Below are 17,890 nucleotides of genomic sequence, written 5' to 3' on the forward strand. Positions count from 1 at the left end.
AGAATCAACATCAGATCTACATTTAAAAATGGTCGGTTCATATGTTACCTGTTATCTTTGTTCCACTCCTGGCCTCCTGAGGAACACCCACTCCATGCTCATTTTCTCCAATAACTCTGAAGTAATACATGGCTCCCTCCTGCAAGTCTTCCACCTTGTAAGTCAGTGCGTGGCAGTTGCTGGTCACAGACACCCAGGCCTTCTTACTGGCCTCACGTTTTTCAACATGGTAGGACTTTACTGCATCACCACCATCATTCTCTGGAGCTTCCCAAGTGAGGGTTGCAGAATCCCTGGTCACTGCAGAAACTTTAACATTGACAGGAGGTCCAGGTGAGTCAAGGACCTTGACAACAATGGGCAATGTTGCTTTTCCCAACGGTGATTCAATAGTGACGCTGTATTCTCCAGAGTCATTTCTGGTTGACTTCTCAATGGTCAGTGAAGTGCTGGATTCTGTTGAGTCAATAGTTCCTCTGACCTTTAGATCCACGCCCTCCTTGACCCATTCCACTAATGGCACAGGTTTGCCCTTGAATGGTACGTTGAGAGTAAATGCTGTGCCATGCTTGACAATAAGTACTTTACGCATTTCAATGTCAACATCAAATGATGGCTCTGCAGTTCTGTCCATTGCTGCAGCACCATCTGAATATAGGCTACGCGCACTGCTGCCAACTTTATTTATTGCCTTGACACAGAATTCATATTTTGCGTCTGTCTTAAGTCCAGTGATTGTGAACTCCAAGCTCTTGGTAAGAGGGATAGCTTCAACCCATCTTGCTAGTTCTTCGGGTGATTCAGGAATCTCCTCTTCTTCCTCTTCCTCATATTCTTCCTCATATTCTTCTCCTTCTCCCTCAACCTCTGGCTCTGGTTTTTCAATGTAGTCTCTGTATTCTACACTGTATCCAAGGATTGGAGCACCACCATCATTGGTTGGTGGTTTCCAGACAATGGACACACTGCCTGTGGTTGAAGTGACAATCTTTGGCTTTGTTGGGCGAGAAGGAACAACCAGAGCATCCAATGCTCTGAATGTTGCAGATCGTTCACTTGGAGGACTCAAACCAGCTTCGTTTTCAGCATAAACTCTGAAGTCATACTCACAACCCTTGCGCAGTTTGGTTGCTACTGTAGTACATTCAACAACTGGATCTCTGTTCACACGGACCCAGCGCATACCTGTCTTCTCACGGCGCTCAATCACATATCCAATGATGGGGCTGCCTCCATCATTGGCTGGCTTGCACCAGGTAAGGGTCATTGAATCTCCAGTTATGGTAGTGACATCAACACTTGTTGGAGCAGTGGCAACAGTGTATGGATCTGTAATCTTTACAACATCACTATCCAGAGCCTCACCAACTCCGTGCTTGTTGACAGCCATAACCCTGAAGATATATTCGTTGCCCTTGAGCAGTCCTGTGACTTTGTGGTATGTGTTTGTGACGTCTGCCTTAACCACTGTCCACGCCAAGCTGCTGGTCTCACGCTTCTGAACAATGTAATGTGTGATGTCAGCACCACCGTTCTCCTGAGGAGGACCCCATGACAGAGTGCATGCCTCAGCTGTGAGACCTGTGATCTGAAGTGGTCCTGCTGAAGGTCCTGGCTTATCTAGAATCAAACAGTGTATTGGCATGGAGACTTTTCCACCAATATTCTGTAAAGTTAGGGAATACTGTCCAGAATCTCTTCTGATGCAATCCTTCACAATGAGAGAAGTACTGGTATCTGTTGAAACAATCTGGATTCTGGCTCTCAGCTCAATCTCTTTGCCATCCTTTGTCCAGGAAATGACAGGGGCAGGACGTCCAGCAAGGTCAGCGTTAATCTTCAGAGTTTCTCCTGCTTTCACAAGCAATGTCTCTCTGAACTTGACATCCATCATGATGCGTGGTGGTTCCACATCATCCTTGACAGTGATGGGACCAGTGCGGTCAGATGGCCCGCTGAACACTCCAGCTGCATTCTTAGCAATGATGCGGAAGTCATACTGGCTGTTCTCTGTAAGGCCTGTCGCATCATAGTGGGTCTCAGGCACATTGGTGAAGTTGCACCTTGTCCAGCGTCCTTCAGGAAGGTCTCTGCGTTCAATGGTGTAGCCAGTAACCTTGGCTCCACCATCATACTCTGGTTTATCCCAAGACAAGGAGACGGTTGTTCTGGTAACAGCAGTGACCACAGGTGTGCCTGGAGGATCACATGGATCTCTGGCTGCTACAGCTTCACAGGCCTTGCTGCATTTACCAATACCAGTAATATTTTCAGCATAGATACGGTATTCATACATCATGCCCTCTTCAACTCCATTGACTTTGTATTCAGTATCTTTGATCATTCCTCTGTTCATCTTTGTCCAAAGAATGCTAGAACGCTCCTTCCTCTCCAGATGGTAGCCCAGAACAGGACTACCGCCATCCGTGACTGGCTCATTCCAAGTCACCAACATGTAAGACTTGGTGGCCAGCTTCACTATAGGTGTGGAAGGAGGTCCAGGTTGTTTAAAGTTATACTTAGCAGTGATTCCAGGTGAATCCAGGTATGTACTCTTTCCATAACGGTTGACTGCATAGATGCGGAATTGGTACTCAGCTCCATGTGTCAGGCGGCCAGCCTTAAAAGATGTTCTGGCCACGTTACTTCCTACCATTTGCCATTCTTGTGAGTTTGTGTCTCTCTTCTCCACAATATAGTTACTTATGCAGCAGCCACCATCATAATCTGGTGGAGACCAGGACAGTGTGATGCTGTCTGATGTCACGGAATCCACCTTAACGCATTTAGGTGGACCTGGTTTATCAAGGACAACAACTCCAATATCTGCGCTGACCGTTCCTGCTGTGTTTGCCAGGGTGATCTCATACTTGCCAACATGTTCTCTGCTTGCCTCTTTAAATATAATTTTGGATGAGGTTGGTGTGTTTAAGATGGTCACTGAGGATGTTTGCTTCAGAGGAAGGCTATCCTTTTTCCAGGATACAACAGGCTTTGGCCTGCCTTTTACTGGAACCTCGAGAGTGAGGTCATCTCCAGCCTTCACACTGTATGTGGTAAACAGTAAGTTGATAGATGGTTCAATTTCAACATCTTTTGTAATCACAGGCAAGCCAAGATCTTTTGGCTCACTCTTTCCCTTCTCATTGATTGCAACAACTCTGAATAAATAGGCTTCATTAGGACTCAGATTAGGAATAGTTGCTTCAGGAACCTTTGCTGTGCATGCTGTGCCCCATTTATCTCCACTCTTGGGCTTAAATTCCACATTGTAGCACATTACTTTGCTTCCACCATCATGAGCAGGTTTGTCCCATGCCAGTGTCACGCTGGTCTTTGTCAAATCTACAACGCGAACTTTGCTTGGTGGCTGCGGTACCTCAGACACTTTGACTTCTTTGGTTTCAACCATCTGTCCTTGGCCATATTCATTAACAGCACAGACTCTGAAGTAGAACATGCCACCCTCAGGAAGCTCTTCAATCTTGAATGAGTTGGCCAAACAGTTGCTGGTGACAGTAGTATAGGCCTTCCTGACAGACTCTCTCTTTTCTACAATGTAGTTTGTGATTTTAGAACCACCATCAGTGAGTGGTGTATCCCAGGCAAGAAGCACTGAATCTTTCTTGAGCTCCTTCACCAAAAAGTTCTGTGGTGCACTTGGTGTATCCAAAATTCTCACTGCAACAATAGCAGCTTTTGAACCACTGCTGTTTTCCAGTGTGAGTGAGTATTTGCCACTGTCAAAGCGGTTAACATTGTCAATGACAAGCATGGTGTATGAACTGGTGGTGTCGATTCCAGCACGCTCTGTGAGAGTACCATCAACCTTCTCCCATTTCACAGCAGGTTCCGGCCTTCCTCTAATGGCGACAAACAGACGAAGAGTTCCACCAGCACGGACAGATACCACCTTTCTAAGATCAGCATCCAGCTCGATCTCTGGTGCTTCTGCCCTGTCAGAAGTAACCACAGTGCTGTGGACGTTAGCAGCCTCCCCTACTCCCTCAGAGTTGATAGCACAGACACGGAACTGGTACTCTCCACCCTCCTTCAGGTCTGTGATAGTGAGTTTAGTGGCTTGAATGCCAGTGGGTGGAGTGCACATGGTCCATTCTTTTTCAACTGGTGCGTCTATTGCTGGAGCTACTTCTGCCTCCTCTGTTAATTCGGGCATTGGTGTATACTCCCTTGTTTCAACAATGTAGCCCTTTACGTAGGCACCGCCATCAAAGTCAGGTTTGCTCCAGGACAGAGAAACAGAAGACTTTGTGTAGTCTGTCACCTTAGGATGGTGTGGAGGTCCAGGTGGTGTTATGGAATTACATGCTCTGTAGAATAGGGACAATTCACTAAGGTCTCCTATTCCAGCCTCATTCTCAGCAGCAACACGGTACTCATAGAAGTGGTCTGTCATGAGACCTGTGACCTTGAAGTGGTTGTCAGTCAGCTTTTGTCTGTTGCATTTTGTCCACCTTACACTATCTTTGTCACGTTTTTCAAGGTGGTAAGTTTCAATTTCAGCTCCACCGGTCTGTTCTGGAGCGGTCCATGACAAAACCATAGACTCCTTTGTGATCTGACTTGCTTCTGGAGTTCCAGGAGCACTAGGCAGCTTGTAAGGATTGCGTGCAATTACGGGTTCACTTTCGAGATAATCGCCTACACCGTATTTGTTGACTGCCCTGACTCTGAAAATGTATTCATTTCCAGGTAGCAAATTTGTTAGTTTATAGAACATACCCTTGATATCTGGGGCAGCCACTGTCCAGGACAACCTGCTAGTCTCTCTTTTCTCCAAAACATAGTGAGTGATACTAGCCCCACCATCCAGAGTTGGTTCAGACCAGGAAAGGGTGCACCTGTCAGACATGATTCCTGTTATTTGCATGGGTCCAGTGGGTGTACCTGGTTTATCAAGGACTTTGACAGTGATAGGGAAGGTTTTTATACCACCCAGATTTTTGAGGACGAGGTCATAGTGGCCACTATCAAGCTTGGTTACATCTTTAATAGTAATGGCTGCACGTTTCTGTGTAGTTCTCACTTCAATGCGCAGTGCTTTGTCCATTTCTTTGCCTTCTTTTAGCCAGGCAACATCAGGAATTGGTTTTCCATAGATGTCTGCATCAAGAAGCAAGTTTTCTCCAGCATTGATAACAATGACATCCTTGTACTTGGGATCCATTGAGGCTTTTGGTGGTTCAATTTCATCAGTAGCAGTGATAGGTCCAGAGCTATCGGATGGCTCGCTGAAGGTTCCGACTGCATTTCTTGCAATAACTCTGAATTCATACTGCTCATTCTCTGTTAGGCCAGTGACAGTATACTCAGTCTCAACTATATTTGTGAAATTAGCTCTTACCCAGCGCCCATCAGGGGAGGAAAGATCTTTCCTTTCCACAATATATCCATTCACTTTGCTGCCACCATCATACTGAGGCTTAGTCCACTGAATCTTGATTATGGTCTTAGAAATAGACACAGCTTCAGGAGCACCAGGAGGATCACATGGGTCACGAGCAACAAAGTTCTCAGACACTTTACTGCATCGGCCGATGCCAACAATATTTTCAGCATAGACTCTGAATTCATATCCACCCCCCTCCTCAAGATTGCAGATCTTGAACTCAGTATCAGTGATAAGAGACTTGTTCAGTTTGTTCCATGTAATGCTGCTTCTCTCCTTGTTTTCAAGATGGTACCCAATCACTGTACTTCCACCATCATTGACTGGCTCATTCCATTCAATGATCATCATTTCCTTCGTAGCAGATTTGACACGTGGTGTTCCTGGAGGCCCTGGTGGTTTGTATGGATATTGGACAACGATCGCCTTGGAGTCCAGAGATGCACCCTTTCCATATCTGTTTTCAGCAATGATTCTGAACTGATATTCTGCACCAGTCTTCAGCTTGGTGACCTTAAAAGATGTTCTAGCGAGCTGTGTGGTGACTGCCTGCCATGTTGTGGTGGTGGTGTCTCTCTTCTCCACTATATAGTTCTTTACCTGGCATCCACCCATGTACACTGGGGGCTCCCAGGAGAGATGGACGAAGGTGTTGCTCACTTCAACAACCTTGATTGGACCTGTTGGTGGACCAGGCTTGTCAAGGATAATGACAGACACATCCTTACTTATAGTGCCGGCATCATTGGTTGCTGTAATGGAATATTTGCCAAAGTCATCCTTGCATGCCTCAGTTATTTGAATTCCAGTTGTTGTTGGAGTGTTTATCACATTGACTCTGGATGTCACATTCAAAGACTGACCATCCTTATTCCAGGTGACTTTAGGTTTGGGCCTGCCAATCACAGGGAACTCCAACTTCAAGTCTTTTCCAGCTAATACACTGTAGGTGTTAAATTGCATCTTAATGCTTGGCTCTATGGTCATGTCACTGGCAATGACGGGTGCAGCAAGTGCCTTTGGCTCACTTTTTCCCTTCTCATTGTAAGCAATGATACGGAATAGGTATTCTGCTCCTGCTGTGAGGCCTTTGGCAGTGCCCTCGCATGTCTTTGTATTTGTTGCAACTCCCCACTTATCTGTACCTTTGGGTTGCATCTCAATTAGGTATCCACCAATTCTACTGCCTCCATCATGCTCAGGTTTCTCCCAGGCCAGTGAGACACTGGCTTTGGTGACATCAGTGAGGAAGATTGATCCAACAGGCAGTGGTACCTCGGAGGCCTTGGAAGCCACCTTTGTTTCAATACCCTGGCCGATTCCATAGTCATTCTCAGCCATGACTCTGAAGTAGTACATAGCTCCTTCAACCAAGTTCTCTACTTTGAATGTTGTCCTGGTGCATTTTGTGGACACATTAGCAAAAGTCTTTCTGGTTGATTCCCGTTTGTCAATGACATAGTTCTTAATTTTGGAACCTCCATCAACCAGTGGGGCATCCCATTCAAGAGTGATGGAGTCCTTTCTGACTTCTTTAACCACAAGTTTCTGTGGGGCACCAGGTGTATCCAGGACTTTAACAGTAACAAACTCAGATACAGTGCCACTGCTGTTTGTCAGGCTCAGGATGTATTTTCCTGAGTGACTCCTGTCACATGAGTCAATGGACAACTGGGTGAAGTTAAGGGCTTTCTCAATCACTGCTTTTTCAGACACTTCTCCCTCATCCTTAGTCCACTTAATCTCAGGTGTTGGCCTGCCCTTGAATGGAATATGTATTCTAACAGATCCACCAGCTTTCAAAACGATGCCCTTCCTTAGATCAGAGTCAAGATGGATCTGTGGTGGCTCCACCCTTTCCTCTGGCTTAGCTGTTCCAGAGAGAGCTGCTGGCTCACCCACTCCTAGTTTGTTCAGAGCACACACCTGGATCTTGTACTCCTGACCCTCAGTAAGTTTGGTAATTTCATATTTGTTGAGACGCAGACCAGTGGGGGGAGTAACCATGGTCCATTCCTCCTCCTCAGCCTTGCAGACTTCAACAATGTATCCTTGAATGTCGCTGCCACCATCAGACAGAGGCTTACCCCATGACAATGTAATAGAACTCTTTGTAGAGTCAATCACATTCACATATGCTGGGGCACCAGGTTTGTACTTGGGATCAATGGCCCTGAAGAATGAACTTGGAAGGCTTGGCTCTCCTGCTCCAACTACATTCTCAGCAACCACTCTGAACTCATATTCATGGCCGGTGGTTAGGCCTGTAACTCTAAACGAAAGATCAGTGACTTTCTGTCTGTTGCATCTGGTCCATTTGATTCCATTTCTGTCCTTCTTTTCAATAATGTAATTGGTAATCTCACTGCCTCCACAAGTCTCAGGGGCTGACCAAGTGATGGTCATGCCATCATGAGCAATGTTGGATACATCCTCAATATGAGGTTGACCAGGAGGAATAAATGGAGTCTTCATTATCACTCCGCTAGACACCAGTGGCTCACTGACACCATAACTGTTTACTGCCATGACACGGAACATATACTCATTGCCTTCAAGTAATTTGGTGACTTTGAAGTTTGTGGTTTCACAGCTGTTTGAAACAACAGTCCAAGCTAGACGGCTGGTCTCTCTTCTCTCGATGAAGTAGTGTTTAATAGGACTACCTCCATCATGTAGTGGGGCACGCCATACCAGTGTGCATCTATCTTCAGCTACTCCAGTGACGTGGAGGGGTCCTTCACATTGGCTAGGCCTGTCTAGAACCACAACCTGGAATGGAATTGTTTCTTTGCCAGCCTCATTTGTCAGCTGGAGAGTGTACACTCCACCATCAATTCTAACAGCATCCTTAATGACAATCATCGCATGGTTTTCAGTGTCTTTTATCTCTAGTCTGAGTGTATTCTCGATTGGTTTTTCATCCCTGAACCACTGGATTGTAGGAAGAGGCTTGCCACGGACATCAGCATCTAGCTTGAAGGTCTCTCCGGCATTGATGATAACAGTCTTGGTGAATGCAGGGTCAATGGAGAATTTGGGTGCCTCCAATTTATCACTTGCAGTGACTGGTCCACTGTTGTAGGATGGCTTACTGATGGTGCCAACAGCATTTTTAGCAATGACTCTGAAGTCATACTGTGCATTTTCAGTCAGACCAGTGACAGTGAACTGGGTCTCAATTACATTAGTAAAGTTCGCCCTCACCCATCTTCCCTCTGGCAGATCACGCTTCTCCACAGTATAGCCAGTTATATTACTGCCACCATCATACTCTGGTTTAGTCCACTGGATGACAATGGTATCTTTGTTTACATGGATGGCCTCTGGTGTGCCAGGAGGATCACATGGGTCACGGGCAACACAGCCCTCTGAGATCTTACTGCACCTGCCAATGCCAACTATATTTTCAGCATAAACCCTGTATTCATACTCAATACCTTCCTCCAAGGGATAACTCTTGAAACAAGGCTCATGAAGAAGTGTTTTGTTGATCTTGACCCAGAGAATACTATTTCTCTCTTTCCTTTCAAGATGGTAGCCAAGGACAGCACTGCCTCCATCTGCGACAGGCTCGTGCCACTCAACAATCTGGTGGTCCCTTGAGAGAGAAGAGATGAAGGGAGTGCCTGGTGGGCCTGGCTCTCTGTATGGGTACTGAGCTACCACGGCAGAGGAATCCAGACCTTGACTCTTGCCATAGCGGTTCTGAGCAATGATCCTGAACTGATACTCGGCTCCAGTCTTCAGTCTGGGCACTTTGATGGTTGTTCTGGCATGGTTGATGCTGAAATTTTCCCATGTTGTTGTAGTAGTATCTCTCTTTTGTACAATGTAGTTAGAAATCTGGCAGCCACCATTGTGCTTGGGTGGATCCCATGAAAGAGTGACACTCTGTGTTGTGATTTCATCGAACCTCACAGGGCCGGATGGAGGGCTAGGCTTGTCAAGGACAATGATTTCAACTGTTGTGTCCTTCTTTCCAGCTGCGTTAGCAACATTTATGCTGTACATTCCACCATCATCACCTGCTGCCTCCTTAATGCTCAGTGTTGTATGTGTTGGTGTGTTGATAATGTTGACTCTGGTAGTGAACTTCAAAGGAGCTCCATCTTTACTCCATGAGACTGATGGCTTAGGTCGTCCAAAGAAGGGAATGTCAACTTTCATGTCTTTGCCCACTTTGACACTGTAGCTGCTGAATGCTGGTCGAATATCTGGTTCAAAGACTAAGTCCTTGGTCATCACTGGACCAGAAAGGACTTTGGGGTCACTCTTTCCCTTATCATTGATTGCAATGACTCTAAACAAATATTCCTCTCCAGGGTTCAGTTTGGAAACAGTAGCCTCCATTGTCTTAAATGTGTTAACACTATTCCACTTTTCCTGGCCCTTAAGCTGCACCTCGAGCAGGTACTGCATGACTCTGCTACCACCATCATACTCAGGCCTCTCCCATGCCAAAGAAATGCTTGTTTTGGTTTGATCTGTAACAATCAAGGCCTTTGGAGACTGGGGCACCTCTGAGACCTTAAGAGGATCTGCGGTTGCTGCAGGCAGGCCAACACCATGTGCATTCTCAGCAAGGACTCGGAAGTAGTAACTACAACCCTCCTGGAGTGGCTCAACCTTCCACAAAAGAGCATGACAATTTGTTGCAACAGCTGCATATGTTTTGCGTGTGCTTTCTCTCTTTTCAATGATGTAGTTCTTGATCTTCGACCCACCATCCAACAGAGGTGGCTCCCATGCCAGTGTCACCGACTGGTTGGTTATTTCCTTCACTTTCAAGTTAACAGGGGCACTGGGTGTGTCGAGAACACGGACAACAACAAATGCAGATTTGGTTCCACTGGTGTTTTCTGCAGTGATGGTGTATTTTCCGCTGTCATTTCTGCTCATCTTGTCAATCACAAGGGATGTGTAACTGCTGGTCACCTCAATCTGAGCTGTCTCTTTAAGGGCAGCTTCATCTTTGTCCCACTTGATGGTAGGAGTGGGCCTTCCTTTGATGGGAATAAACAGTCTAAGGGAAGCTCCAGCTTTAATGGTCACAATATTTCTCAGTTCTGGGTCAATGTCAAGGTCTGGCTCTTCTGCCCTGTCCTGGGCAACAACAGCTCCAGAGACATCAGCATGCTCACCAACTCCAACTTTGTTGATAGCACATACTCTAAACTTGTATGCCTGGTTTTCCTTCAGGTTAGCAACTTCAAAGTTCATCTTCTTGATACCTGTTGGTGGTGTGCACATTGTCCATTCCTCAGCAATGGCATCTTTGGCAGCTCCCTCTGCAGCTGGGGCTTCAGCTGGGGATTCAGCAGGGGCCTCAGCAGGGGCCTCAGCTGGCACTGCTGACTCTATGGTAGTGCAGCACTCAACAATGTATCCCTGAATCTCACAGCCTCCATCACAGACGGGCTTGCCCCATGACAGGAATACTGATGTTTTAGTTGTGTCAGTTACTTTTGGATTGTGTGGTGGACCAGGCCTGAAGATGGGATCAAGAGCTTTAAAGAATACAGTTGGGGTGCTTGGCTCACCAGAACCTACACCATTCTCAGCTGCAACTCTGAATTCATAGATATGGGTTTCCATGAGTCCAGTGACCTTGAAAGTACAGTCAGTGACTGTTGTTCGGTTGCATCTGGTCCATCTTACACCTTCTTTGTCATGTTTCTCAATTATGTATCCAGTGATAGGACTGCCTCCATCTTCAGCAGGTGCCTCCCAGGTGAGCACCATTGAATCCTTTCTAATATCTGAAACTTCCAAGCTCTTGGGTGTTCCAGGGGCTGCATATGGATCTTTGATTATGGCAGGAGCAGACTCAAGTGATGCACCCACTCCAAATTGGTTGACAGCTTGGACCTTGAAGATGTACTCATCTCCCTCCAGGAGCTTAGTAACCTTTAAACAAGTATTCTCAAGTTTTGAGTCAACAACAGTCCAGGCAAGCCTGCTTGTCTCTCTCCTATTTACTATGTAGTGTGAGATCTTGCTGCCACCATCTTGTAGAGGTGGTTTCCATGAAAGGCAGCATCGGTCTTTGGTTATTCCTGTAACAGAAAGAGGTCCCTCTGGTTCTCCAGGTTTATCTAGAACAACTACATTGACCTGTACAGCCTTTTCTCCTCCTGGATTTTTCAGCAGCAGAGTGTATTGGCCTCCATCGGAAAGTTTAGCTTCCTTGACAGATATAAAAGCTTTGATGGGTGTGTTCTTAATTTCTCTATGAATAGTATTGCCCAGTTCCTGCCCTCCCTTCATCCAGTGGATAGAGGGCAAGGGTTTGCCATGAACATCTGCATCAATCTTGAAGTTGTCTCCAGCATTAACCACAACAGTTTGTGTGTACTCTGGGTCAATGCTGAGGCGTGGTGGTTCAATCTCATCCTTGGCAGTGATAGGACCAGTGCTGTAAGAGGGCAGACTGAAAACACCAGCAGCATTTCTGGCAATGACACGGAACTCATACTGATTGTCCTGCACAAGTCCAGTTGCAACATATTCTGTCTCAATGATGTTGGTGAAGTTAGCCTTCAGCCAACGACCTTCAGGAAGCTCCTTCTTTTCCACAACGTAGCCTGTAACCTTCGCACCACCATCATATTCAGGCTTGTCCCATGCAATGGTCACAGAATCCTTAGAGATCTTTGTTGCCTCTGGGGTGCCAGGGGGATCACAAGGATCTCTAGCAACACGCCCCTCAGACACTTTGCTCATTTTGCCTATTCCGACAATGTTTTCAGCATAAACTCTGTACTCGTACTCCATTCCTGGTTCGAGACCAGTGGTCTTGAAGGTTTGGTCAGTAATAAGAGACTTGTTAAGTTTGACCCACATGATGCTGTTTCTCTCTTTGCGTTCAATATGGTAACCCAATACAGTGCTTCCACCATCATTCACAGGTTCATTCCAGACAACCACCATGCTGTCCTTGGTGCAGACTGCAATGTTGGGTGTTCCTGGGGGTCCTGGGAGCTTGTATGGGTATTGAGCCACAATACACTCTGAGAGAAGAGTTGGGCCTTTTCCATATCTGTTTTCTGCTGTGATTCTAAACTGATACTCGGAGCCAGTCTTCAGTCTGCCTGCCTTGATTTTGGTCCTTGCAAGGTTAGGAGATACAACCACCCAGGTATTTGCGGATGTGTCTCTCTTTTCCACAATATAGTGTTTGATAGTGCAACCACCATCATATTCTGGTCGGTTCCAGGACATGGTTACACTGTCAGACGTAACTGCCTCCACCTTAACTGGACCACCCGGCTGGCTGGGTTTGTCTAGTACAACAATGCCAATGTCTGCTGTTGTCTCTCCTGCTGTGTTGCTTAAAGTAATAACGTATTTTCCAACATCATCTCTTGTAGCCTCTTTTATTATGAGGTTCAGCATTGTGTCAGTTGCAGTAAAGTTGACTCTGGAAGTTCTTTTCAGAGGCTCACCATTTTTTACCCAGGAGACATTTGCTTTGGGACGTGCAACATAAGGAACGTCTACTGTCAGGTCTTCTCCTGCCATCACACTGAATGTGTTGAATAACATTTTGGCAACAGGAGCAATCACTAGATCTTTTACGATCACAGGCACACCGATTTGACGTGGGTCACTTGTTCCCTTCTCATTTCTTGCTGCTACACGGAACATGTATTCTTCACCTGCATTAAGTCCACTAATAGTAGCTTCTGTTTCCTTTACAATCATAGACTGTGTCCACTTATCAACACCTTTAGGCTGGATCTCAACAACATAACAGCCCACTCTGCTGCCACCATCATGCGCTGGCTTCTCCCAGGAGAGGGTGACACTGTTCTTGGTAACATCCTTAAGAGTGATTTTGCCAGGTGGCTGTGGTTTCTCAGAAACTTTAATTGATTCCCCAGACTCAATGGGTAACCCAATGCCATATTCATTCTCAGCCAAAACTCTAAAGTAATAGTTGCATCCTTCCAAGAGATGGTCTACTGTGAAGGTGGTTTGATGGCAGTTAGCACTGACTGTGGCATATGCTTTCCTTGTGGACTCACGTTTTTCAACAATATAGTTGTTAATCTTAACTCCTCCATCATTTACTGGTGGATCCCATGTCAGAGTGACTGATTCATTTGTTACAGTGATAATCTTGAGATTCTGTGGGGCACTTGGTGTGTCAAGCACCTTGACTTGGACTGTAACTGTCTTGGAGCCAGAGCTGTTTTCAACTGTGAGATTATACTTTCCACTGTCAAATCTGTTGACATTTCCAATTACAAGAGACGTGTATGATGTTGTGCTTTCAATGGTTGCCCTCTCAACACGCTCACCATCTTCTTTGGTCCATTTGGCCTCAGGAGCAGGTCTGCCTCTGATAGGCACAAACAGTCTAAGTGAGCAGCAAGCTCTAAGATTAACAACTTTGCGGAGCTCAGCATCCAAATCAATCTCAGGTGGGAGAAGCCTGTCCTCTGCCTTGGGATTGCCAGGTACAGATGCTGCCTCTCCAACTCCTTCACTGTTGACAGCAGAGATGTTAATCTTGTACTCCTGGTTCTCCTTCAGGTTAATAATGGTGAATGAGGTGGCAAGGAGTCCTTCTTTGGGTGTCACAATGGTCCATTCCTCCTCTTCTTCCTTTTCAGATGGGATGCAGGTCTCCACAATGTAACCAGTGACATCAGAGCCACCGTCGTATACAGGTTTGTTCCAGGCGACAGTAATTGAGGACTTGGTTGTGTCCAAGATTCTTGGGTTGCATGGGGCCCCTGGCGCGTACAGTACATCAGTGGCCTTGTAGAATGGACTTGAAGCACTTGGTGCACTCAATCCAGCAGCATTCTCAGCAATTATTCTGAATTCATATTCATGTCCAACAACAAGGGCTGTTGCCTTGAATTGCAGATCTTTGACCTTCCTCTTGTTGCATTTGACCCAGCGTAGGCCTATTCTGTCTTTCCTTTCAATATTGTAGTTGGTGATGGGAGTTCCACCATCACTCACAGGTGCTTGCCACATAACAAACATTGAATCTTTGGTGATCGCTGTCACCTCAGGATTCCCTGGAGGATCTGGAACCACATATGGATTGGCTGCAATAGTGGGTGCTGAATCAAGACACTCACCAAGTCCGTATTTGTTTACTGCCATAACTCTGAAGATGTATTCATTTCCTTCGAGCAGCTTGGTCACCTTGAATTGTGTAACTTGCAGGTCGGAAACCACATTGGTCCAAACCAGCCTGCTTGACTCGCGCTTCTCAATCACATATCCTTCAATCTTGGCACCTCCATCATCTGCAGGTGGAGCCCAGGTGAGCAAGCAGCTGTCAGCGTTGACATCAGACACGTCAAGAGGTCCAACTGGTGGTCCAGGTCTGTCAAGCACTTTAACATTAAAGATGTGCTTAGCAAATCCACCAACATTAGTGGCAGTCAAAACAAATTCTCCTCCATCTGTTCTGATAGAGTCCTTGTTGGTCAGAGTGGTTGTCAGTTCTGTGAACTTCAACTGCAGTTTCATCGTGTTCTCAACCTCCTTTCCATTCTTGGTCCAAACCATAGATGGGGTTGGTTGACCAGCGATGTCAGCATCAAGCTTAAATGACTCTCCTGCCTTTATTAGAACAACATCCTTAAAGATGGCATCAACCATAATACGTGGCTCAATAATGTCATCTTTGCAGGTAATTGGATCTGAGGGCTCAGAGGGCACGCTCACTGCGCCTGCTGAGTTTCTGGCTACAACACGGAACTCATAGGAGGCATCTTGAGTCAGTCCACTGACAGTGAATGTCGTCTCAGTGATGTTGGTGAAGTTGGCTCTCATCCAGCGGCCAGCAGGCAGTTCTTTCTTCTCCACTGTGTAGCCAGTGATTTTGAAACCACCATCATACTCAGGCTTTGTCCACTCAATGGTGATAACATTCTTGTTGACAAATATTGGCACAGGCTGACCTGGTGGGTCTACTGGGTCCAAGGCCAATATTGGTTCTGAGGCCTTACTTGGCTTACCAATTCCAGCCATGTTTTCAGCCATGACGCGGAACTCATAGGCAATTCCATCTTCAAGCCCAGTGGATTTGAAGATGTTTCCTTTCACAAGAGACTTGCTGATCTTTTGCCACACGATGCTGCTTCTTTCTTTCCTCTCAACATGATAACCAATGACTTCATTTCCACCATCAGCCACAGGCTCGTTCCAGCCAATTGTTATTGAGTCCTTGGTAAATGCAACAACACCAGGAGTACCAGGAGGTCCAGGAGCTCTGAATGGATAGGCAGCCACAACTGCCTCTGAGGTGATGGGAGGCCCAACACCATATCTGTTTTTAGCTTTTACTCTGAACTGGTACTCTGATCCAGTGGTTAAGCGAATGGCTTTGAACATGGTACGGATGACAGTGGAAGACAGCTCTGTCCACGTTTGGGAAGTGGTGTCTCTGATCTCGACCACATAATTGTTGATTGGAACCCCTCCGTCATTCTCAGGAGTGTCCCATGCAAAGACGCAATAGGTACGAGATCTCTCCACGATGGTAACCGGTCCCTTGGGTGGCCCAGGTACATCATGTACTTTGACAATGATGTTGTCTGTCACAGAACCAACAATATTCTTTCCAGTCATGGTGTAGACACCACTGTCAGCTCTGGTGCATTCACTGATGCTGAGGATAACTGTAGCAGAAGTAGTTTCCACATTGGTTTTCTGTGTGAGCTTCAGGGCTGAGCCATCCTTTTGCCAAGAGATAGTTGGTCTAGGACGTCCCATAACTGGAATTTCAACCTTGATGTCATCTCCTGCCTTGGCAATAATGGTCTTCTGACATACACCACGGAGGTCAAACTCGGGCAGGGAAGTAGAATCCCTGACAGTGATGTGTTTGCTTTCACGTGGAGCACTTCTACCCGAGAGGTTGACAGCCATTACGCGGAAAATGTACTCCTCCATCTCATTAAGATTCTTCACTGTGAAGTCCATGTTCTTGACTGTTGTAACATGTGCCCACTGATCAGTTCCCTTCTTCTGGGCTTCAAGGACATATCCTGTAATTCTGCTGCCACCATCATGCTTGGGTTTGGTCCAAGCCAGGCTCACAGAGTTCTTGGTGACATCAGTAGGAATAATACTCACTGGAGGAGATGGTGCCTGTGATGCACGAATTGGATCAGCGGTTTCAGCCGGCTCACCAATGCCATACTCATTCTCGGCAGACACTCTAAAGTAGTACTCACAGCCTTCACACAGGTCACCAATCCTGACTGAAGTGGTGGGGCACTTTGTAATAGCAGTAGCAAAAGCCTTGCGTGTTGTTTCTCTTTTCTCGATGATGTAGTTTGTGACCTTGGCTCCACCATCAATCATAGGCATCTCCCACTGAAGAGTAATGCTTTCCTTGTCAATCTTGACTGGTTTTAGGTTGAGTGGAGGTCCAGGTGAACCTAGAACTCTCACATGTACATCAGCACTCTTCTTTCCAGCTGAATTTTCGAGGGTAAGCTCGTATTTACCCGCATCATTCCTTGAACTCTCAGGAATGATCAGCATTGTAAATGACTCAGTGCTGTCAATAACTGCGCGTGGGACAGGACCACCTTCCTTGGTCCAGGTGACGGTAGGCGTAGGACGTCCCTTGATCGGCACAAAGAGGCGAATGGAGCAGCCAGCCCTGACAACAAGGGTTCTTCTCAGCTCAACATCAAGCTCAAAATCAGGTTCAGCTGAACGCTCCACAATCTCAATCAGTTCTTGAGTTTCTGCAGGTTCACCTGCTCCCATAGCATTCACAGCGCTAATTCTGAAGTGGTATTTAGCACCTGTTTCTAGATTGGGAACAACAAACTCTGTGATCCTAAGTGGAGATGAAGGGGTGTCCTTAACCCATTCTTCTGTTCCTTCCTTTTTGTGCTCAATCATGTATCCAGTGACTTCAAGTCCACCATTATCAAGAGGTTTACCCCAGTTTAGAGTGGCAGTGGTCTTGGTTGTGTCTGTGACTCTTGGATTGACTGGAGGTCCAGGCACAACTGTAAGACATAAAATAGTGGTAAGTGTCTTTTAAATCTTATTATAGCATTCCATAAAAAAACGTGAATTTATAAGAAATCATTTATTTTTGGATTTTGATGTTGTGTTTGTTTGACAGAGTTGAAACAGTTGTGTTTACTTACAGGCCTCCTCTTTTGTTCTGACAGGCATCGATGGTTCACTTGGCTCTCCAAAGCCAGCTTTGTTCTCAGCAAGAACACGGAACTCGTACTCTATACCCGTGGTGAGACCGGTAACTTCAAAGGTGAGCTCACTTATGGATTTCTTGGACGCCCTGACCCATCTCATTCCCTTTTTCTCCTTCTTCTCAACACAGTAACCTATGATGTCACTTCCTCCATCGTCGGCTGGTCTCCTCCAGGTCAGAGTGGCTGAATGTCCGTTGACTTTCTCAACCTCTGGTTTAGATGGGGGACCAGGAGGACCTACAGCATAGAAAGAAGAAGTACATTCATG

The 17,890-nt window shown here is 46.2% G+C and overlaps 1 protein-coding gene across 4 annotated transcripts in view; it reads right to left on the minus strand.

Annotated features, from left to right (window-relative positions):
- Positions 1–17,890, minus strand: part of LOC116060878 (titin-like) — a 280,598-nt gene that overhangs the window by 31,218 nt on the left and 231,490 nt on the right. For all 4 annotated transcript variants that reach the window (XM_036003989.1, XM_036003988.1, XM_031314638.2 and 1 more), the window contains 2 exons: positions 17,557–17,859; positions 49–17,412 (listed from right to left, as the gene is read on the minus strand). In XM_036003989.1, the coding sequence (XP_035859882.1) occupies positions 49–17,412; positions 17,557–17,859 (17,667 nt within the window). The remainder of the gene's footprint in view (positions 1–48; positions 17,413–17,556; positions 17,860–17,890) is intronic.

The sequence above is a fragment of the Sander lucioperca genome, chromosome 8, assembly GCF_008315115.2.
Source record: "Sander lucioperca isolate FBNREF2018 chromosome 8, SLUC_FBN_1.2, whole genome shotgun sequence".
NCBI lineage: Eukaryota > Metazoa > Chordata > Actinopteri > Perciformes > Percidae > Sander > Sander lucioperca.